The sequence below is a fragment of the Mus pahari genome, chromosome 11, assembly GCF_900095145.1.
Source record: "Mus pahari chromosome 11, PAHARI_EIJ_v1.1, whole genome shotgun sequence".
NCBI classification, from domain to species: domain Eukaryota; kingdom Metazoa; phylum Chordata; class Mammalia; order Rodentia; family Muridae; genus Mus; species Mus pahari.
In genome coordinates, this window is record NC_034600.1 from 49,328,205 (window position 1) to 49,352,872 (window position 24,668).

The window sequence follows — 24,668 nt, forward strand, 5'->3', positions numbered from 1 at the left end:
TACCTGGAGATTTTTAATTTTAGAATCAGCAAATTCCTTCGAATCTGGCTCCATATATAATGACCTGACCATACTACATCAGGCCTCCTTCCTCCCTGACCATGCTTCAGCCCCTTAAAGAGACATCATCCTTCCCTTGGACTGCTTGGAGTTGTAACACAGAGCCTTGACCTTCGCTTGTACTTAGCAAGTACCTATTTAAAACTTCAGATTTGGAGCTCTGGCCATATGGATAATGTCCTTGTGGAGAGATCTGCCCCACCCTTGCCCTGAGCTCATGGTCATACTGACAGCAACAGGCAGCACAAGGAGGTCTGCTTTACTACTAAGAGTGTCTTGTTGACATCGTCTTTAATCTGGACGCAATACTATTTCTATTGGCAGTAAATAAGAGGCTACTGTTGGGCTCTGGGCAGGGCAAAGCCAGGAAGGTGGTGGAGCATGTCTTTAATCCCAGCACTAGGGAGGTAGAGGCAGACAGATCTCTGAGTTCGACGCCACCCGGCTCTACAGAGCGAGTTCCAAGACAGCCAGGTTTACAGAGACCCTGTTTCAAAACAAAACAAAACCCCGAAAAAACTCAAACCTCAGATTTTAGTGGAAATACTTTCTCAGACGATATTCTCTCATAGATCGCTGTGTTTTTAGTTTAGGAACACTCAATTGAATATTTTGTCTTCTCAGTCATTCTCTAATCCCCATCCTGACACCAATGAACTGGGCTAATCTGCAGCGTACATTGCTGACGTCGTATTGCATGTCTAATGGCAATAAATTAAGAATTAGAAGACATTTTCTGTCATTTCTTAAAACAAGTGGTCTTTGTCTTCGATTACTTTTAAAGAATTTTCAAACTCCGCTAACACCTATCCTGTGTTAGTGTTGCCTGGTAAGGCTGGTCTACAATCCTCATCCCCACAGAATCTCAGCGCTTCCGCCCCGACTCTGAACACTCAATTCGAGGAGACCAGAATCCCGCCCGGAAAACCGGTCTTTTCCCGGAACTGCTCTTTGCAATGGAAGAGGCGGGACTTCCGGCTTCGCTTTTCCGGAGCCCGCCCCTTCCTCTCGGTGCGGGAGGTTCAAACCGCTGCCCAGCTTTGTGTTTTGTTTGTGTTTTGGTCCTCGGGTCGCCGATGCTGCCCCAGAGGACTGGACTGGTGTTTCAATCGAAGCACTTCTTTGTGTCCATGTTTTTCCGTAGATGTGATTGTTTTTCTTCCACCATAAATGCCTCTCGGGAGTTACTGAATGACGGAAGGAACCGTGGAGAAGCCGTCGCCAACTGCACAGTTCGTGCCACTCGAGCAAGATAGAGGTCAGTCGGAGGCCGAGGTTGCCCTCCTTTCGGGGTGGAAAACAACTTCGCAGCCCTGAACTGCCGGTGAGTGTCGGAAGTTTGGCGGGGGTCTTGTGTTTTCCCGCCCCCTTCTCTTTCCCCGGGTTTGTTTAAAAAAACAAAAAACAAACGAGCCTTCAACGTGATAAAGTTGGGGCTTTGTGCAAGCGGTATTTGTGTTGAGACGTGAGTTCTGATGAAGACTTTGTGGTATGATAAGCAAGGAGATGACAAATTAGACAGAGAGAACAGGGCAAAGACCCTGAGACGGGATACACCTTCTTTCAAGAACAATCTCTACAAAGCCAGTGTGATTAAAGTGATCAGAACACGGGAATTAGGAAGTGACATTTGGAGAGAGTGGCGGGCTAGCCTGTGTAGCTCTGTAGGCTGTGGTGTAGAACTATTGATCTCATTCTGTGTGCAAATGACTAGGATTGATGGACTCCAGCTAAAGAATGGATTTAGGGAATGCTGCAGAAGTCTGATTTTGGTGGGAGTGCTTTTGTTGTAGTTTAATTAGATTACGTTTCTCTGTGGAACAAAGATGTAGAAGTCTATGCTGCTAACTGTAGCCTGAATTGTGCATACCTTATTTGCATATTTAAAAAAAAACAAAAAAAGGTGTGGATGAAAGTAACCATTGTTATTAGGTAAGGTCTCAAAGAATCTTTGATTTAAGTCATCAATAAGAATGACTAAAGTAACAACAAAGGTGGCAGTAGAGAAGAAACCCTTACTAACCCAAAGTGGGGTTGGAGGAGGATGGAGGGAAGAGTTTGGGAGAGGGGACAATCTACAACTTAGTTACAGACCGAGTAGGTCTAATAGGATGAGGTCTGAAGACATGGAGTACAAAGCCATTGATGGCCGTTGTGGAATGGATTATTGCCAGTGGAAAGCCGGGTCGTGATAGGATGAAGATTTGTAAGAGGTGCTAGCAAGGAGGGGTTTACTGTACTTTATTGATAGAAAATTGACATGAACTCAGAAGTATTGCCTCCGAACAGTGTTTTGTTGTTTAGACAGGTGAGGCTGATAATACAGGAGGCAGGGTTTGTGTTAGAAAAGAATTAACATTCACAAGATTTACTGGGACCTGACAAGGCGGCTTTCGTTCTGCTGGGCACTGCCATGGGTATTTCTTCACTTAAACCTAGGGCAGTCCTGTAACCCACTCGTTTTACAGATAACAGAATCCCTAGGCGGCTGCCGAGCAGAGAGTGGCACCTAAACGAAGGCCACCTCCCCTTTGTACCGCACAGCTATGGAAAGCAGAGTCACAACAGTCATTTGGTGCTAAGACATGGAATAGAAGAAGTGAGAATACATTGAAGGGACTGGATTGACTACTGGCTTCGTTCCGGACTGGGGAGCAGTGTATTCTGACATTTGTATATTTTCATGGTCTTTTCCCTTAAGCTTAACAGTTTCTTTTGGCCCGTGGTTTGCATGTGTTAAAACTGATTTGCTATGTTTTTATTTATTTTATTTTTATTTATTATTATTACTGTATTATGATGTATGAGTGCAGGCATGCATAATTTTGCTACAGCTCTGTTCTTGCTTTTCCATGGTGAATTCCAGAGATGCAGTTCAGTTCATGAGGCCTGCATGCCAAGCATATTCACATGTTAAACTGTCATGCCTGCCCAAATTGCTATATTTTTCTTACCAAAGTATAATTTGGTTTATCTGAAATGAGATGCTGAGCATATCAGATACAAATTTAAACTTGAGGAACAGTAAACCACGAAAGGTTTGTGATTTTGTGAGCTGTCCACGCCTCCCAGGTTAGGTTTTGACTGTGTTTGAGTAAAGTCCTGGGGGTTACTTAAGGCAATTTGTTAAGAAAGTTTATTTTAGATCCCAGAGGTTAGAGGATACACAGTGCCGGATGTGTTGCCCTGTGTTCTTAGGAAATACATGTGTTTATCTTGATGGAACTCCTGAGCTTTAAGCACAACACTGCCTGTGCTGCTGTGTCCCCATTCCCCACAGTCCGTGCTGAGAAGGGCGGCATACCCAGGTATGGGAACGGCAGCTGAGGTGCGAATGGTGCTCTATGAGGATGATTCCGTCCAAGTGCACTACGATGGTGGTTCCACGCTGCAGATCTCTCCTTGTGGCTCTGAATTTCTCTTTGAAAAGGCACTTCCTCCCTCAACACATCCTTTAGAACAACCAGAGAGAATCCGTCAACGAACACACTTTGTTATTAGCAACTACAGAGTAAGTAATATCACAAAAGAATATGTTTGTCTGTCTGTCTAATTTTTTTTTTTTTTTTTTGAGACACAATTTCTCTGTGTACCCCTGGTTGGTCTGGAACTCGCTTTGTAGACCAGGCTGGCCTCAAACTCACAGAGATCCGTCTGCTTCTGCCTCCCAAGTGTTGGGATTAAAGACACGGGGGGGAGGGGTATGGGAAACTTTCGGGATAGCATTTGAAATGTAAATAAAGAAAATAATATAAAAAAAAAAAAAAAAAAAACACGCCCCACCACTAACTACCAGGCTAAAAGTGTTCCTTTTAATACTAGCCAGTGGCTGAAGCTGCTGGAATGTGAAGGGAGCTAGGGCACTGGACTTCTGTCATTCTAAACTGATTTTCAGATATTTTATATTTCTTTTTACAGGAGCAACTACAGCGAGCCCTAGATTTTCGAAACTCTTCAGCTACATGCCCTTTTTTATCTGAAAGCATCATACCTCCTGAAAGAAAAAAGGTAATTTTTGTTTCAAACCACATTTTTATGAGTAATATTTGGGTACAGGTTAATTAAACAGATGGTTTAGCACTTAGTAAGTACGTACTATAGGGTGAATAGGCCTCTCTGCTCACCAGGCTAAGGAATGTAGAAGTTACATTATTTCAGCTTACGTATTTCATCTCCTTGACATTTCCTTTATAGTCAAGGACTGTAACATTGCAGATTTGTGACTTTTTTATTCTCATATGTCTCAGTATTAAGCATCATACAAATTCTAGTAAACTGTGTGTGCCTGCTAATGTATATATGAGAAGCTATGAGTCTAGTCTGCTTCTTCTGACGCTGTGATAAAAGGCTGGCCAGAGGCAACTTGGGGAGGAAAGGATTTACTTCAGCTAGTGGTTTTCAGTCTGGCCTTGAGGGAAGCCTGGTAGAATCTAAAGCAGACACCATGAGGAGCACTGCTTACGGGCTCGCTTTCTCTGCCTTGCTTAGCTACGATCTTTTTTTAAAGATTTATTTATTTATTTATTACATGCGAGTACACTGTAGCTTCAGACACTCCAGAAGAGGGAGTCAGATCTTGTTACAGATGGTTGTGAGCCACCATGTGGTTGCTGGGATTTGAACTCAGGACCTTCAGAAGAGCAGTCGGGTGCTCTTACCTGCTGAGCCATCTCACCAGCCCCGCTTAGCTACTATCTTTTGTATATAATCCAGGCCCACCTGTCCAGGGATGGTATCCCCTACAGAGGGACGTGCTTCCCCACATGAAGCACCAACCAACCAAGAAAATGCCCCACAGACGTGTCCACAGACCATCATGGAGATTTTTCCACAGTTGACATTCCATCTTTACCAGGACTCAATTCCTGACAAAAACCTAGGCAGCCCAATACATAATTATGTATAAGTATAAAATGTTTACTCTTGTTTATATTTTATTTTGGGGAATAATGGCAAATTTTGTTTATTAAGACTATGGATAGGAACTAGAATGAATGTTGAAAATATTTCCAGGCTGCTGAGACAAGAGGATTGCCTGACCTCCTAAACTTGAGACTAACATGGGCAGTGTAATTAGATCCTGTTTCCAACAAACCAAAAACTTCAGTGGTGCCAGTGTGGCATGGGTACTATTTCCCAAATACCCATCCTTTGTGAAGACAAACTGTGTTTCAGAGAGTTTACCTGATTTATCTGTGAAATTTTTCGAATTGACGAAGTTAGAGTTTGAGCCTCGTCCGTCTTGGTACACGGGCAAGAACCCAGGACCCCACATGACAGGAAGACACTTCACCACTGAGCAACACCCTCAGCCCGGGCGCCTGTTAATTACCTCTACTCCTTCTACTGCTCTCCTGCCTCCTTACTGAGCAATTTCATGTTGTGTTGTAGCTGTTTTAATAGTTTTGTATCTGTTTATATTATGGTGACAAAGCAGCTGAGATGAACAACTTTAAGGAGGAGAGATTTGCTTACTGCTGCAGAGGTCTTTAGTCCGAGCTCATTTGGCCCTGTCACCATTGGCTGAGGCTAAAGTAGACCACTGTGGTGAGGAGTGTAGGGTGAAGCAAAGCATAGTGGCCAGGAAGCAGACAGAAGGGGGCAAGGGAGAAGCTAGACCCTTCGATAGCTCTCCCTGAGACACCCACTTCCTCCAGGCAGACCTAGCACAGCCCATTCATCTGAGAACTCATGAGTGAGTTAATCCTTTGTGGACACTGGTGTCTTCATGATCCAGTTTCCTCTCAGCAGCACCACTGGCTGGAAACTGCACCCTTAGCATCTCCACCTCTATGGAGGACACCTCGTATCCACACCTTAGCAGGCAGATGCTCTAAGCTATCACTTACTCCACAGGGCTTCTTCCCAGCGTCATTCATTGAAAGGGGGTCCTTTGCTGCTGATGCTGTAATGTGGCCACTGGACTGTCGCTCGAGTTTCCCCGACCCTCCTTACACAGGTTAGCCATCAGTCACTGCCCCTAAGATGAGTGTTCTGACATGGATGGCTCTGGAAAGAGGCTCTCTTCACACCAGCTTTAGTAAAGTTAGGGTTTAGTAAAGATGGAAGTTGAAGTGTTGAACGATATACAATGATTGATCACAGTACTGTTGTGTACAGTACAGCTGATTTCTTGTATGTATGAAAAGCAGAGAGAGACAGTTAACTGTTTTGAGTGTGCTCTTTAAGGTCGGCTTACTTTTCAGTATTTGAATTGTGTAAAATGACTTTTAAAGCCACTCGGAATGTATGTTAGGCCACAGGGTGCTGGCTGCCTTCTAGGGCAGGTGCTTCATGTGACTTCAGTTCATCTGGGAATCCCAAAGCCACCCTAAACAATAATTCTGACCGTGTTGTCTCAGTGACTTCTACACTATTTCTATAGCATGTAATCTCCAATTGCTTTTATATAACATAGCCAGCCCAGGTTCTCCTTCATCTCCTTATGGCTGCTCTCTTTCACAGTAGGTTTTTGGGATGAGTGGTCTGCAAATCCATGTCTCCCTAGTTCATTGAACAATTTAAATCAAAGTAAGTTTGTGCTAATCTTCTTCCTCTTTTGTGTGTGTGTGTGTATGTTTGTGTGTGTGTGTGTGTGTGTGTCTATTTCTAAGAGATACACTATTAGCATCCAGTATTGTCTGTAAAACCATATGTTGACTCCAGTTTTCATTTTTCTAGATGGTAAAAACACAAGTATGAAAACTTTTCCTTACTCTCTTAAATAATGTTTTTAATATCAAAAGTATGGAGAAAGTGAACATTAACAGAAAATAAATACCATGGTTCTTTTTCCCTCTCAATTCAGCATATCTTCATTGATTTCTCGGAAGTAGAATGGCCCAGCCTTGACAGAGATGACTGCATCACGTACTCGGAGAGTGGCGTGGTGAAGATAACATCCCTGGATGGACATGCATACCTTTGTCTGCCCAGATCCCAGCATGAATTTACAGTACATTTTTTGTGTAAAGTGAGCCAGAGGCCAGATTCATCTGGAATACTATCCGAAACAAAGAATCAGGACCCCAAAAATAAACTAGTTGAGAAGACCAGAAAAGTCTGCAGATGTGGAAATTTATCAGGACAAAGATTAAGGAATAAAGAAAATGAACCTCATTACCAGCTCTTGAAATCTAAAAACACTTTAGCAAACATATGTTGTGTGAATGACACTGAGGGGAGAGAGGAGCTGCCTTCCCCGAGCACAAATCACAGATGCGTGTACGCTTGGGTAAAGCAGGCTTGGTCTGTTGCCTTCTGTCCAGAGGAGTGGAAATACCCTCTGGCTTTAGCACTTCGTTTTTATAACAAAGTTCGTGTTGCATCTGAAATTGATGCAGATTTCCCTGCGAGTAGCATTGTGACTTCTGACAGTCCTGAAGAAAGAGGAGCAGAGGTTTCTGTCCTTCCCAGGGCCTTGTTACTCAGCTGCCCTGCCCCACACATGCACAGGTAAAGCAAGGGTGATTTGTTGTAGAGAGCAAGGTTGGGAGAACTTGTCCTTACCCCAAGCGTCACGTGGTTTTTGTTCTGATTTTGGTTTTCTGAGACAAGATCTCACTATGTAATCTTGACCTCTAATTCATAGAGACCCTCCTGTCCCTGCCTCCCAAAAGTGCTGGGGTTAAAGGCATGAGCTGCCACATCTCCTACTGTTCTTTCAGTTCATTTCCTTGACTGAAATCTTTACTTTTAAGGGATAGTAAATCATTTCCCAAGCAAAGACATTGGCATTTCCTACTCTGTACACTGTCTGGGAAAGGCTAGCTCTACACTAGGTACTTCATGACGTGTAATACAGAGCAGATGAAAACTGAGTCACTCCTTAGTGTAGAGTAGCGGCAACTCATGAAGGCCACTGTCCCTAAAAGGCTCATTAAAGTACAGAAGAGCTCCTTGGGAGAAAGCCGAGAAGGGAGTCTTTGTCTGGTCACTGGAGCATGTGACCCCACGGCAGAGCATGGACCTGCAGAGTTTTGATTATGGCTTCTTTCTTTGATATCAGCCCCAAGGCTACCCATATTTAGTTAACTGACTAAAGGTCTGTCCTTTTTCAAGGGGGTTCAGTATATGGAAACCTCTTCATGACTAGCCAAAAACTTGTCATTCACAGATGAGTAATAGTTAAAATTTTGCAACACGAACTTTGTATAAATGATACAGTAACTTTTTTGTCAAGTAACATTTACAAAGTACTTACTGTGAGACACTTGTGTGCTTATGTATTCGGTGTAGTAACCCTGTTACAAGAAGTACTGTGATCTTTTGTAGAAGGAACCTGAGATCCATCACTAGCACTTGTAGAATTGATAGTTGCTCCCCCGTGGTCTCTGTGTACACTTAAAGCTTTTGAGCTTGCCATAAATATCTAGGTAAAACTGGAAATTCAAGGATTACAAATATTTGACAGAAGAGGTTTTAGGCTCCTAAGTGAAATGTTTCTTTGCCTGGATTTTGGTTGAAACCCGTTTTCCTTAATCTGGCTACTCAGGTTTTCCATGCTCTGCTTGCCTCCTTCGCTATAGTCCTCACCTCTGCCATTTTCATGTCTGTGACTCCCCTGTGGTTGTGAACTTGTGCTCACTCGGCCTCTCCTTCCCTGCTGCCCCTGCCCTGCTCTTTGCTCCAGTGGGAGCATTACACACACACACACACACACACACACACACACACCTTCCCTTGTCTCAGCTTAAGTCTTACTCCTTGGGGTGCCCGTCTCACCGACTGTTGCTAAGTTAGGTCCTATTCATGCCCATAGCTCTCATTGGCTCCCTCTCTTTTTTTTTTTTTTTTTTAAAGATTTATTTATTTATTTGTAAGTATTAATATGTAAGTACACTGTAGCTGTCTTCAGACATTCCAGAAGAGGGAGTCAGATCTCATTAGGGATGGTTGTGAGCCACCATGTGGTTGCTGGGATTTGAACTCCGAACCTTCGGAAGAGTAGTCGGGTGCTCTTACCCACTGAGCCATCTCACCAGCCCCTGGCTCCCTCTCTTTAGGCTTGGTGATTACTACACTGTCATGTGGAAAGTCTCCATTGGAGGCAGAAAACACACCTGCTTTGGGGGAAATTAACTTCTTAGTATGTAGACCACGATGCCTGGCCTACCGTAGACATCTCACGGAGGATTTGCTGTCTGAATTCAGGTTCAGTTGGAAAGATTAGGAAAGCTTTTAACTGTATAACGTGCAGAGATCATTAATGAGGCTCCTGAGGACTACTGTAAAGATGCACGGCACGGTAGGACTTGCTCTGAAGTGTCCCTGGTGCGCCTTGCCTTGTGTTTGCTTTGATCTGGTGAGTAAGGCAGGGAGTGGCAGTGTGGCGGCACTGTTTTGTTGACTTTTAATGGCAGTTATTTTGAAGAAGCCGAGTTAGTTCTCATAGTTGACTTTTCACAGGTGGAACTTCTGTGACTCACTTTTACAGAGACAGTCCGAAGCGGAAGAGTTTTCCTACCCTGAGCTTGTGAAGGCGGTGTGGTATAAAGGTGTTACATACAGGTAAAGCCCCTTCCCTTGCACCGGGAGTTGACAAGTACACTGTAGCTGTCTTCAGACACACCAGAAGAGCGCATCGGATCCCATTACAGATGGTTGTGAGCCACCGTGTGTTTGCTGGGAGTTGAACTCAAGACCTCTGGAAGAGCAGTCTGTGCTTTTAACCGCTGAGCCAGCTCTCCAGCCTGTTTATTTATTTCTTAACTCACAGTGGGAATGAGACTGTATTTGCAAACCGATTTTTATAAACAGATAGTTTTGCTGGGTCGACTGGGCCGCTCTGTTTTATCTTTACTTTTACAGGTCACAAAACTAATTTTATTAGTATGCACAGAGGTCTTATGACTCATGTTAGCCAAGTTTACAAGGCTACATGACAGCTACCAAGCCACTGAGATTCGGACTTACTGCTGAATGGAATGTACCAGAGGCTTTAGTGTGTCCGCTGGACCTGAGAAGGTCTAGTTGTGTTACCTAGAGCATGGAATCAGCCTAAGGGTGATTCAGTCAAAGAAAGTCATTCCTTTCCTGGCTGCTCTGGGCCTGCACTACTCCACTGAATTCTCCCTTCCCTAGAACAGAGTTACTGGACAGGACACAGTGTTGGCCAGATGCGGCCTTCTTTCCATAATGCTAAAAAGCATACCTGCTGGGCTTTGGCTGCCAGTGGCTTTCCTGTCTTGTATGAAGACCCATGCTCTCTGACAGTGTATATTTTTTTAAATTGCATTTATTTTTTTACTGGGCCTGGCAACACGTGTGTGCTACGGCATGCATGTGGAGGTCAGAGGACAACCTCTTCTTCCATCATGAGGGTCCCAGGAGTTGAACCAGCTCATCAGGCTTGGCAGCAAGTGCTTTTACCTGCTGAGTCATCTCGAGAGCCCTGGCAAGATATGAAAGACATATCTTTTATATCTGTTCCATAAAAGTGATTTCCAATAAAAATATTTTTCAGTAACTGTATACGGAATGCTTAGATCATACCTGGCTAGCACGTGTGTAATTGGTCACGTTTTACATGGATAGTTAATCTCATCCATCGGGTATTGATTACACCAGCTATATTTACTGAAGTGTGGTATCTAACTTGTATGTACCCACACTGCTTTGGTGACTCTGTATGTACCAGTCGCTGTGGTTGGCACTGGGCATATGAAGGCAGGATTCTGGGTTCTAGAAGCTCCGAGCTTTGTTGTTGATATAAACAGAAGGCACTTCATCTGTTCTCTTTCTCTTCAGTTCAAAAATACCCACATCTCTGGTTTTGATTTATTGTTTATTTGGGGTTTTATTGTCTTAATGATTGCTTTAATGCATGCATTAGTCTTAGTTAGAAAACAAATAATTATTTCTTTACCTTAGGCTTACCCATAAAAATGTAAACTCAATAGAGATTTTTCCTGGAGATGGATCGGTTTTCAAGTCAGAAGGGGCTCATTTTGGTAACTATTTTACATATTATCCAAGTCAAGAAGAATCAGAAAAGGTAAGCTAACTATGAAAACTCAAGAATTTTGATATAAAGCTCTTCTTAAAGTCATAGTATGGCAAATGTGCTATCTGTAACATTACTTCCCTCCGCTCCAGAGAGAAGGCAGCAGGGAATTGAACAAAGGGCAGTGCTTACATAGGATTTCTTAGGGGGTGGAGCTTTTGAGGGCAGACATTTCCAGTTTGAGGATTGGTGGGATTTCAAGGCCTGAGTTTGCGGAGCTCAGGGATTGGTGGGTGTTTTTTCCCTTTCCCTGCATCCGGCCCATGGATTCCTGTGGGAAGTTCTTCCCGACTGCAGCCTGGTTTTGCTGAGACACCAGCTCGTGGGGCTGCTGGGAGCTGGGGGTGTAGGGGAGTAGGTGTTGCCACCTTGCTCAGCTATGTAAGGGGCAACTCCTGCTGAGCAGGAAATGAGATGCCCCTGTGGAGGCTGAAGGCTGAGGGGATGTGGCTGTGCTGCCATTTAGATAGGAGCTGCCAGTTTTGTTTTTTTTGTTTTGTTTTGTTTTTCGAGACAGGGTTTCTCTGTGTAGCCCTGGCTGTCCTGGAACTTGCTCTGTAAACCAGGCTGGCCTTGAACTCAGAAATCCACCTGCCTCTGCCTCCCAAGTGCTGGGATTAAAGGCGTGCGCCACTGCCTGGCGAGGAGCTGCCATTTTTGACAGCTCCCGCCAGGGCATCTTACCACAGCTATAGACTAGGGCAGGAAGAAGGGGACAGCCTCAGCTTTTGCTTAGGGGCCACAGTCCTTACTGGGAGATAGGAGCCAGACCAGAGACTCGGTCCCTTGCCTGGCATCCTAAAAGTCATGTCTCTGCCCTGCCTAGCCATTGGCTGCCAGCAACTTTATTTTCCAATCAGAACCAACCGGGGCAGGGTCCCTCAGTGTCAGATTCTCGAATAAATAATTTGGGGGAACCCAAATTAACATAATACAAATAGTCATGGGTGCATGCATACATACCTCAAGGAAAAAGTAGTTAAATATATATACATATAAACTGTATATATTTATATTTACTTATTTTTAACTATATATATATATATATATATATATATATATATATATATATATATTCAACTTTTACATGGATATTGAGGATTCCAACTGAGGCCCTCATACGAGAAAACTTACTCTGTAAATAACCTTCCTCCAGACAGACCAGGAAACCTCTTCTCTGTACGTTCTCTGATTAAACAGGCAACCAGGTGAGTTACGGTACTCACCCCATACATCTGGGTACCTTGATGTGTCTCCTCTGGTTAAGGGTAAGATTAAGACTGGTACAATGGGAATATGTGTCTTTGCTACAAATCTGACAAGTTTTCTAGTCTCATAATTTAAAAAATTATCCGTGTCATTACAAGAGCATTTCTGGCTTTGAAATTTATGGAGAGGAGCTGGTGAGATGGCTCAGCAGGTAAAAGCATACAACTGCTCTTCCCAAGGTCCTGAGTTCAAATCCCAGCAACCACATGGTGGCTCACAACCATCCGTAAGGAGATCTGACTCCCTCTTCTGGAGTGTCTGAAGACAGCTACAGTATACTTACATATAATAAATAAATTAATTAATTAATTAATTAAAAAATAAAATAAAATAAAAAGAAATTTATGGAGAAACTTCATAGAATAAGTGAGCAGGTCCAGAGAAGGACTAAATTACTGTTCTCTGGATAAGTATAGTGTCCCTTATGGTCGCTACAGTCAAGGTGACGATTTGAGGGGACATTTGCAATTTTCCCACTTTCTTATTTTCAGAGTAATGAAGTTTTATGAGTGTACTAAAGATTAAAAATGTATTGGTTCTGTATTTCACCTCTTTTTAAACTCTTTTGATTAAGAAAGCATGATAATGAATTCAAGAATTTGTTTTGATGAAGTTATCTGTAAACAATACCCAAATCGATTAGCAGGCTCAGAAATTACTGCGTCATTTCCTACACATAGTTGACTGCTTTTTAGCCATCTGTAGACTACACTAAAGCCTTGGGCATGTGACTCTGTCACCTCTTTAGAAGATCTGAGAAGCAGGAAGGCACTTGCTGTGTAGGCTGAGTAACCTGAGTTTGACCTGTTGAAGCCACATAAAGGTGGAAAGAGACAACTAAAGCCTCAGAGTTTCCTCGGACCTTTACACATGCGCCTGCAGACTCGCACATGGCAGTGCACACACACAACTGAGTAAACAGGTTTAAAAGAGCACCTGAGAATTATCTATGGTGTTCCTTCATTGTTAAAAGGCCAAGGAGTAGTCTTAGCTGGCTACACTGAGGGCAGAAGGCGGTGATGGTAAGTTCCCATCCAGGAACTTAACCCTTCCTGAGGGTTGCCATAGTCATGTAAACTGTAACGTGGCATTCAGGATGTTGCTGAAACATTGTACCACAGAACCGGGTGTTTGGAAATACTGGAAAATGTCATTATTTACAAACACTTAGGGAATTTTTTTTATGTTCCCAGAATTCTTCAACATTGTGCCAAGATAAGGCTTTCACTAAGCCACAACTACCGTGTGTGCTGCTGGAAAATGGTATGTGAAAAGCAAGATTGTTAGTTGTCTTCTTGTTAGGATTAATATTGCACAAACTGCTTTCGTGTAAGTCATGTGAGAAAGTCTTTGTAACTTTGTTTATTCTAGAAAATACCTACCTTGAGCCAGGTACAGTGGTGCATACCTTTAGTTCCTGCACTTGGAAGGCAGAGAAAGACAGATCTCTTAAGTTCAAGGACAACGTGGTCTACAAATGAGTTCCAGGACAGCCTGGGCTACACAGAGGAATCCTGGCTTAGTTACAGTTTCTATTGCTTAGACGAAACACAATGACCCAAAACAACCTGGGAGCAAAGGGTTTATTTCACTCACAGTTCCACATCACAGTTCCTCCTCAAAGGCAGTGAGGGCAGGAACTCGAGCAGGCCAGGAACCTGGAGGCAGAAGCTGATGCAGAGGCCATGGGAAGGCCCTTCTTACTGAATTGCTCATCATGGTTTTCCCAGCCTGCTTTCTTATAGAACCCAGGACTGCCTGCCCAGGGGTAGCCTCACCCACAGTGGGCCACATCTGTCACTAATTAAGAAAAAGCAGGTCTTATAAAGACATTTTCTCAATTGAGGTTCCCTTCTCTCTGATCATTCACCTTGTGGCAAGTTAACATAAAGCCAGCCAGCATAAACCCTGTCTCAGAAAACTTAAAGAGAAAAAGGAGAGAGGGAGGGAGGGAAGAAAGAATACCTACCTCATAGATGGGTTGGGAAACCTGGCTTCTACAGTATCCTTTAAGTCCCGGGCATTGTGGGTATGGCAGATGCTCTGTCCCTCGTGTCCCTGTGTTGTACTTTCTGTGTCCTAGATACTTTCTTTATCTATATAAGCTCTCACCCCCACCGTGTAGGGATTTGAGCCTGGCTTAGAACGCGCCAGACACACACTCTTATCACAGAGCTGAGCGAGTTCCCCCCACCCCCACTCCTCCCGTCTTGGCTTTCTGGTGCAGAATATTGATATGTAGCCCAGGCTGGCTTCAAACTTGAGATCTTCCTGCCTTAGCCTGCCAAGTGCTGGGATGACAGGTGTGTGCCACCATGCTCAGCTGATTCTTTCTTTGTTTTTGGTTTTGTTTTTTTTTTTTTTTTGGTTTTTCGAGACAGGGTTTCTCTGTGTAGCCCTGGCTGTCCTGGAATTCACTCTGTAGACCAGGCTAGCCTCGAACTCAGAAATCCGCCTGCCTCTGCCTCCCAAGTGCTGGGATTAAAGGCATGCACCACCACGCCCGGCCTTTGTTTTTGTTTTAAAGATTTATTTATTATATGTAAGTACATTGTAGCATCTTCAGACACTCCAGAAGATGTCAGATCTCGTTACGGATAATTGTGAGCCACCATGTGATTGCTGGGATTTGAACTCAGGACCTTCAGAAGAGCAGTCAGTGCTCTGAAACACTGAGCCATCTCTCCAGCCCTCTTTCTTTGTTTTAATGAGGAGGGAGAAATGGGGATTGTTTAAATTTTGAGTTTATGTAAAAATATTCTCAATATAAACCATAAGAGTATCATATTTTACCTTTTTTACAAATGTAAAAGTAAATTCATTAATTCTGCCTTAGAGGAAATGACTCTCAGACATTGATTTCTAAATCCATACTCAAGTGATTATAGACCTATATGCTATTATAATTCATAATTTTTGCCTATGTAAAGTTCATGGCGGAATGGTAGCTTACAGAGATATAAGAACTTAATCTTATTAGTTAGACAGTTTTGTCTGTGCAATTCTTGAAAAGATAAAATATGGGTCAGAGTTCTGTATAGTGCTCAACATTTGAATAAGACTCAAGTTGCTTCAGAGTTCATTAGTAATTAGTGAAATCTTTTTCATGGGAAGCTCTGTCTTATGCTGTCTTTGTTTACTCGGTTTTAGGCACCTGGAGTAAGTGTTAGCAGTATCCTGCCCGTGCTTCTGAAGGAATCGCTCATCCCAAACGTGGGGAGATTCCTTGCCTACTCTGATGACAAAGTCCATGCTGTCTTTTTGGATGGAGTCACACTAACGCTGAATTGGAATCTCAGCTCCTCTGCTGAGAAGAGACAAGTGAGTCTGTCTGAGATCCCCAGCCCTCCTAATGCTACAACGCTTAATTCAGTTCCTCATGCTGTGTGGACCCCTAACCATAACATTATTTCTGTTGCTACTTCTTTTTTTTTTTTTTTAAAGATTTATTTATTTATTTATTTATTTATTTATTTATTTATTGTAAGTACACTGTAGCTGTCTTCAGACACCCCAGAAGAGGGCATCAGATCTCATTACCAATGGTTGTGAGCCACCATGTGGTTGCTGGGATTTGAACTCAGGACCTTTGGAAGAGCAGTCAGTGCTCTTAACCTCTGAGCCATCTCTCTAGCTCCTGTTGCTACTTCTTAACTATAATTTTTCTCTGATATGAGTCATAATGTAAATACCTGATATGCAGGATATCTGATAGGTGACCCTGTGTGGTCACAACCCACAGATGGAGAACTGTTGCCTAAGACTGAAATACATTTATTACACTCAGTGAAATTTATTATACAGTGTTAGTAATTGTCACCTATGAGACACCATTTTGGTATTAGATAGTTGTGTACATTATATATTATTAATGTCAGGATAAACGTTATCTCCTCAAATGTTATTTCTTTATTACAAAAACATTCACGAGCCTATAGTCTAGATTTTTTTCAAATCTAATACATTATTCTTAGCTATGGTTTGTCAATTATAGTCTAAATATATCCTGATTGGTTACTTATCTACAGAAAATAGAACAGAAATCAGTACTACATTATCTCAAAATACTATATTGTTAGTTTTTCCTGTGTATTTATGTGTACCTGTGTGAAGTTTATGTGCAGTGCGTGGAGGAGTTCTTGGGATCAAGAGAAAGGATCCAAATTCCTAGAATTGGATCACGGGCAATCACGAGCCACCATTTGAGTTCTAGAGACCAAACTTTTTTTGTTGTTGTTGTTGTTATTGTTGTTCATTAGAAATTTATTTTTTTTCTATTACTTTTCTTATTTTCTTTCTTTTTTCTTTTTTTTATTAGACATTTTCTTTATTTACATTTCAGATGTTATCCCTGTTCCTGCTTTCCCTTCTGAAAACCCCTGGCCCTATCCCTTCTCCCCTCCCCCTGCTCACCAACCCACACAGTCCCACTTCCTGGCCCTGGCATTCCCCTGCACTGGGGCATAGAGCCTTCACAGGACCAAGGGCCTCTCCTCCCANTGATGACTGATTAGGCCATCCTCAGCTACATATGCAGCTGGAGCCAGGAGTCCCCACCCTGTGTACTCTTTGGTTGCTGGTTTAGTCCCAGGGAGCTCTGGGGATACTGATTAGTTCATATTGTTGTTCCTCCTAGGGGGCTGCAAACCTCTTCAGCTCCTTAGGTCCTTTTTCTAGCTCCTTCATTGAGGACCCTGTGCTCCATCCAGTGGATAGCTGTGAGCATCCACTTGTGTATTTGTCAGGCACTGGCAGAGCCTCTCAGGAGACAGCTATGTCAGGCTCCTGTCAGCGGGACCTAGCTTGTTAAATCTAAAATCCTGTCAAGAGGCTTTATAAACTCAGTGAACTTCCTAGCAAACATCAGAAAAATATAATCAATAAAAGGATGACAAATAGTGGTGTGTTTGTGTGTGTGTGTGTGTGTACATTATGACAAAGATTGGCATTCTTACTCCCTGATAACTACCTCTGTAGGTGATGACTTAAACATACCACAAGCCATTTAAAGTACAGTCATCAAATTCTCAAAATAAAACTTTAATGACTCATCTACTCCTTTATTCTTTAATAGGTTGCTAATGTTTTAGCTCTTAACGTTTAGAATGATAAAACTTGCCTCTTCTTTTTGCTTCTTAAGGTAGATCAAGGGCTCAGCTTAGGTTGGTGCAGATTAACTTTCCCCGATGGACAGGATCAATTAATTCCAACTAAACACCCTGGAGCGTATGAAAGGTACAGAAGAACAATTTTATCTTCATGTTTTAACTGGTGGAGTGTAAATAAAATTTAAATCTTATATGCAGCTTTAGTTTTTCTAGATTTCAGAGTTTTCGGGTATACTGAAATTTAACATAATGAAATAAATCAAGTCAGCTTTAAACATTTGTTTACATGTGTTTTTTTCCAAAATATGTTTCCAGCATGTTCTGTCTTGCCGTGGAGAGTAGAATGTTGTCAGTTGTGTTAGTCAGGTATTCTAACTCCTTAACAGAATTGAAAGAGAGGTAGTTTATAAATGACCACAAATGAAGTTGTATGTTTTCTGTGATGGTTAAAAACTAGCTGATGGTTATTCCTAAATGAGACGATGCTTAAACTGAGTTTTTAGGAATATACCTTTCAGTTAATGTAGCTCACTGTTAGTCACAGCTAATGTGGCTCTATCTGTAGGAGTCCTGACATGACAGCAACATGACCTGTCAGCGCCCACACACTGCCTGCTCAACATCTTGAATTGATTTTTCTGGTGGATGGCCTCATTTCAGCCCAAAAGCTCCAATATTTAATTGTTATTTTAAGCAATTTCTCTCAAGAAGATAGCACATCTAGCAAATGTTTTAATGATTGTTCTGTCCTGTCACTTGAGATCATTCAGTTTTTAAACTCGTTTCATTAAGTTACATTTCCTCATATGCGTGTGTGTGTGTGTGTGTGTGTGTGTGTGTGTGTATGCTCTAATGGGCATTTCTAAGTTTAAATTTAGTAGGCAAATGCTTCTATAGACTGTAAATATTGTGTAAATATATTTTTATAACAAGCTTTAGGAATATATATATATATATATATATATATATATATATATATATATACTTGTATATGTGTGTATACGCTCTAATGGGAATTTCTAAGTTTAAATTTAGTAGGCAAATGCTTCCATAGACTGTGTAAATATATTTTCATAACAAGCTTTAGGAATTTGACTTTACTTTGAAAAACTAAGAAGAAAAAGTTGAGATGTTTACATTTGAGCTTTCAATGAAGTACAAGAATTCCTTTTGTGTTTTTATTTATATATTTTCTTTTATAATATTATAAATATAGGTAAAATTATTTTACTCTTTATGAATAATGTAAAAGGTGTAGCCTCCTCTGTGTCTAGTGAATACAATTGAGAAAAATGTTATTGCCTCATTTAAAACTTTTCTTCGTCCTGTTTTTTTCCAAACTGTCTTATTGATTTTTTTTTTCATTTCTTACATATTTGTAGAGAATATACAAATTTAGGCTAGAAGTTTAGCTAGATTGTAGTGCATTTCCTCAGCATAGACCAGGATCTGGTTCCATCCCCAGCATTCAAAGTAGAAAAAAATTCATAAAAAAAACCTTAAAGCCAGGTGTGGTGGCACACCCTGTAATTCCAGCACTTGTCAGGGTCAGGAGTTCAAGGTCACTCTTTACCACATAGTAAGCTAGACCCAAGTATTATGATGATTCGTTTTTATTATTGTACATATTAACTATAAATTAATGGGCTTTCCTATCAGATATTTGTGATGTGTTCTTTCCAGATATGTGACATCAGTAACATCATGGTGCAGAGAACTAACGCAGACTAGCCCAAGACAAGTGCCCACACATCTCTCACCTGCTCTCAAAGAAAACTGGTATTTATATTTCTTGTAAACTTAACCTGTGAATAAGAGCCAGTACTTAAAAATTAATATGGTGGATTGAAAAAGAATGGCCCACATAGGCTCATATATAAGGGAGTAGTACCATTTGAAAGGATCAGAAGGATTAAGAGGTGTGACCTTGTTGGAGGAAATGTATCACTAGGGCATAGACATTGGTGTTTCAGTCTGTCTGTGCATCAAGATGGAGCTGTAAACTACTGCTCCAGTGTCATGTCCCTGTGTGCTGCCATGTTCCCTGCCGCAATGACAATGGACTAAGCCTCTGAAACTCTAAGGAAGCCCCCAATTAAATGCTTTGTTTCATAAGATTTGCCTTGGCCATGGTATCTCCTCATTGCAATAGAACAGTGACCAAGACACAAGGGCTGGTAATGTGGTTCAGTGGGTAAAGGTTTACTACTTAGGATGACGACCTAAGGTCAGTCCTCAGAACCCGGTGTAAAATCAAAGTTGTCCTCTGACTACATATTCATGCAGGCATGCCTGCACACACACACAATGAATAAATGTAAAAACAATATTTTTAAAGTAGCAAATGGAAAACCCTGAAGATTTTTTTTTTTTACCCAAAAAGCATTTGGTTTTAAACATATTCAACTCATAAAATGTTTTGTAGTAATATAAGTTTGAAATTAACTATTTAAAAAAAAAAAAGATTTATTGCTGGGTGTGGTTGTGTACATCTTTAATCCTAGCACTCGGGAGACAGAGGGAGACAGATTTCTGAGTTCAAGGCCAGCCTGCTCTACAAAGTGAGTTCCAGGACAGCCAGGGTTTACACAGAGAAACCCTGTCTCGAAAAACCAAAAAAAAAAGATTTGTTTGTTTATTTATTTATTTATTTATTATATGTAAGTACACTATAACTGTTTTCAGACACACCAGAAGAGGGCATCTGATCTCATTACAGATGGCTGTGAGCTTCCATATGGTTGCTAGGATTTGAACTCAGGACCTTTAGTGCTCTTAACCGTTGAGCCATCTCTCCAACCCTGAAAATAACTTGCTTCTTTAAAAAATACTTTTTTTATCTGATGTACAGAAAACACTACATTGAAAATTTTATATCAAAATGAGTGGCTCTTTATCTGTGGTAAATTAAAATTTTTATGGAAATTTTAGTATTATTAAAGAAAATTGAATACTATGTAACATACATTTTTTAAAAATTGACTTTCAAATAATTTCTGTCATATTAAGTTCTTGTCCCAAAATAATTAGCAAATTAAGCAAGTAATTTTAATCAGGAGATTGGCCTGGGCTCCACACTAATGTTTGAGGGGCGTCAGACTTCAGGAGTAACTTGAGCAGAGACAGAAGGCATCTTTCAGGCCTGGTTGAGAAGTCAGCGGTTGAGAGCACTGGCCGTTCTTGAACAACACAGTTTCATTCCCAGCACACATATGGCAGTTCACAACCCTCCATAATTCCTGGAACCTTACGTCCTCTTCTCTCCACAGGCTCTGGGAACTCACATGGTGCACAGACACATATACAGGCAAAATACACATACACATGAAATAGATTTTCATTTAAAAAAGAGTTTTTGGCCTCTGGAGACAATGAGAAGATAGTTTTTCAAGAGCAGATAGTATCTGCTAGAATATAAGTTTTGATGGATTGTCTGATTTTTAAGATTTATTTTTATTTTTAATTATGTGTATATTTGTGTGCCTATATGTATATATGCACAAGTGCAGGTCAGCCTGAGAAAGCCAGAGACATGAGATCTCCCAGCGAGGGAGTGCGGGCAGTCGTGAGCTGCTAACATGAGTGCTAGGAGGAAAAGAAGGTCCTCCACAAGAGCTGCCTGTGTTCTTTTTTTTTTTTTTTTTTTTTTTTTTAAGATTTATTTATCTTATGTAGCTGTACGGATGGTTGTGAGCCACCATGTGGTTTCTGGGATTTGAACTCAGAACCTCTGGAAGAGTAGTCAGTGTTCTTAACTGCAGAGCCATCTCACCAGCCAGTCTGTGTTCTTAACCAGGGATTTGCAGTCCTAGGAACCTGTTTTGGAAACCTCCTTCTGGGATCAGATCCAGGGTATTGAGTATCTTAGGGAAATACGCCACTGCTGAGCTATAGCACAAGCCTAATTCATGAGCTTTTAGAGTAAGTTGTAATAGGTCTCCCAGCGTACATCGCAGGGTAATGCACAGCCAGAGACACACGCACATTAAACCTGAGTTACATCCTTTGCCCGAGTGAATACTTGTTAGAATAAATCAAATGAAAACAGTAGATGTGATTTTAGTGCACCCGCCTTTACAGCTCAGCCTTGCAGATGCCTAATCCTTCAGCCTGTTTCACAGCAGGGAAATTCCTCAAAGCAGCTAGGAAGAGGGGAAATTGCATATGATTCTGGAACTGACCACTAACCTCTGCTCAGTGGAGGAGTGGGTTGTTTTTTTGTTTTGTTTTGTTTTTTACTGCTGTCTTGTTTATGTAAAAACTGAAAGAGTAACTGCTGACATATTAAGAAATGAAGCCCAGCATAGTGGCACATGCCTTAAGCCCAGCACTTGGAAGGCAGAAGCAGGCAGGTCTCCATGAGTTTGAGGCCACCCTGGTCTTTATGAGTTCCAGGTCAGCCACAGTAAGACCCTGCCTCAAACAAAAGTGACAGTGCAGTTGGTGACACAACTGGGTGACGGCTGGCTGTGAGAAACAGCTTCGCTCCCCAGACAATCTCCCTTACCTCTGTCTCCTCCAAGAGTGTTACTTTGAGTTGAATGTGCTTTGAAGGAAGAAAAGAGATCACACAGGAAATGGCTCTCTAAATTGTATTTCAGTATTTTTTTTTTTAACCTTACCATCATTAGCTTATTGATTCAACTTCTTAGTAACTTAAATAAAAGGGTTTTTTTAGACAATGCCCTCATTAATTTTTCAGAGGTAGTCAAGTTGTGGTATTTGTGTATGTTCTGACTCGGGGATGACCAGCTATACGTTAGGGGCTTTGCTGCAGTTTTATCCTCATGCTTGTTGATCTCCTGCCTCTTTCTGTCATGTGTGGTAAGAGCTCATATCCCTTTGTCATCCTTTATCCTCCGTAGGTCTGTTGCTTCTGAGCTTGAGAAAATACAGAAATTTAACTGTATCCTTTTACAAAAACATTATCATCCTTCAGAAATACTCCCATTTCAGTCAGGGCTGAGTAATGACTGTTTTATGACTATGAATCCATCCATACATGTTGCTGAGTTTTGTTAAGTCAGATGATATCTAAGATATTTTCTTGTTGTGGTATGTTTGATTGGGTAAGGAATGGTGAGCTAGGGTTAAAGTCTTTCTGTAACTTTATTATGAACCCTTTCATCTGAATTTATTTTGTCATTTTATTTTCTGTAATCTCACTGTTGTGTGACATTTCCTGGGGAAATTTGATCCCACATTTATTCACCCTATTATAGGACCTATTCTGCCCAGATCCAGCACAGTGGACTAACGAGTTTCCTAGGATTACTTAGAGGAGTCTGGTTGAGGGAGAGGACAGAAGCATAATGACTCAAAAGCAGCTATCCCGTAAAAGCCGAGGATGTCTGACAACCCATAAAACTGCATCTCAGGAGTTCCCTGAACAACCTACAAGTAGTTCACCTACTCAGAGTGCCCTCTCCCCAGCAGCGGTTAGTGCTTATAGGCCCCTTGGCAAGGGGCCTTGTGAATGTTGTAACGTTTAGAAGCTTCCTGAGCCTTGTAAGATTCATATGCTTCCTGGGCAGTGTGTGTTTTATCTACTTGAGTCCTTGTGAACTCCCTCTTTCCCTCCAGGAAGGACTTTCAATTGAGAAAATATAGTTATATATAACCTTACTCAAATAATAATTAGTTCTGTAAGAGGAGTCAAATTTTTTTTTATTGTAGATCTTTGTTAATTTAAAAATGCATTGTTCATTGTTTATAACTCTGTCATCCTACCCTTTCCCTTTCTATTTTCTTAACAAATGTAGGTTAAGAAATATTACTGAGGTTTTCTTTCCTTTCCTACTAAACTGCCATCTAGACACACATCATTTCTCACTTTCCCTGCACTATGACTGGTGCCCTCATCCATAAGAGGTAGACTCCATAAACTCCAAAGTCCCAGTGCTGTCATGAATTCAGAAGATATTCCTTGCAACTGAGAAATATTATTTTCACACCAAAGCCAAGCTTTCTGAAAATCAAACCATGTCATGAAAAACTGTGGGGGAAAGCACCTTAACTAAGTCATTCAGGGCTGTTGGAAAACAGTGGTGTCCTCAACCTCACGTCTAGCAAGAAGAATGAACAGCGTTCTTCTGATCACTGTAAGTCAGGATCTTCAGAAACCTTGCTAGAAGCAACTAATGAAGAGAGTGTATCAGTAGCATTGAAAAGAACTTCTGAAATCCTTCAGGATATTGACCATCTTCTGTCACTCTCTAGAAAGTGAAAAATGAAAGTACTACAAAATCTGAAGAATGTTTCAAATTACTAGTATGGAATTGCTACAAACCCAAGAAACTGCAAATGTTACTTCTGCAGAATGATTGTACAGAACTGACTTCACTTTGATTGTATTTTGCTCATCTTGTAAATTTTAGTGTTTGTGTGTGTATACATTTTTAAAAATAAAGAACAGTTTTGAAATTTTGAACTATTTCATTTCTTACATCAGATGTATAAGAAGGAAGTTATATGTTTTTTCTGTTTTTATCTTGTGGAGTTTGTTAATTTCTAACTTTATTAATGTGCAGAATTGTACATTGGGCCATTTGCTATTTAATCTCTCCAGTAGAAGAAGCATAGCTGCGCCCTTCCGCCAACCTGAGCAGGCTAAAGAGACCTTAAGGGTTTGCCACAGTTGGACCTTAACCACCTAGGTGGAGTAGACTGCTGGCTGAGCTTGCTTTGCAACGTAATCCAGCTGAATCAATTCCCAGCAACCACATGGTGGCTCACAACCATCTGTAATGGGATCTGATGCCCTCCTCTGGTGTGTCTGAAGACAGCTACAGTGTACTCACATACATAAAAAAAAAAAATAAAGAATTTTCAGCCTCTTTGTTATTATCAGCAGCGAGGGAGCAGGCGTTCAGCTGTCTGGAGGGCAGCAACCCACTAATTGTTGCTACATACATAAATTAATAAATCTATATTCCTAAGTAAATACAACCTGCTCAGTCTTTGTTCCTCGTAGGTGTGACGGCAGGCTGTGTAGTTCTGGGGATACTCTTCTCCAGGGAACGTTACAGTTGAGGCCTCTGGGCTTTTATGAGAGGGCTTGGAGGGAGGGAAGAGAAATGGGAAATAATGTATTATCTCACAAAAATAAAAGGTCATTTAAAAAATACCCAGAGGGTTTTGAGCCTACCACTGGCTCCTCTTAAAAAGAGGGGCGTTTCCTCCCCTATCCAAACTATAAAAAGCGAGGCTGTATATCAGAAATGAAA

General features: G+C 41.4%; 1 protein-coding gene across 1 annotated transcript; it reads left to right on the forward strand.

Annotated features, from left to right (window-relative positions):
• The first annotated feature begins 1,057 nt into the window (after positions 1 to 1,057).
• On the forward strand, positions 1,058 to 23,865 carry C11H5orf34 (chromosome 11 C5orf34 homolog). Its single transcript, XM_029544041.1, has 14 exons — positions 1,058 to 1,384; positions 3,341 to 3,571; positions 3,979 to 4,068; positions 6,869 to 7,515; positions 9,469 to 9,570; positions 10,933 to 11,056; positions 11,158 to 11,163; positions 12,188 to 12,273; positions 13,528 to 13,597; positions 15,485 to 15,655; positions 17,475 to 17,569; positions 19,126 to 19,221; positions 22,308 to 22,348; positions 23,472 to 23,865. The coding sequence occupies exons 2-14, from the start codon at positions 3,371 to 3,373 to the stop codon at positions 23,666 to 23,668; spliced, it is 1,926 nt and encodes a 641-aa protein (XP_029399901.1). The 5' UTR covers positions 1,058 to 1,384; positions 3,341 to 3,370; the 3' UTR covers positions 23,669 to 23,865.
• Positions 23,866 to 24,668: the final 803 nt, after the last annotated feature.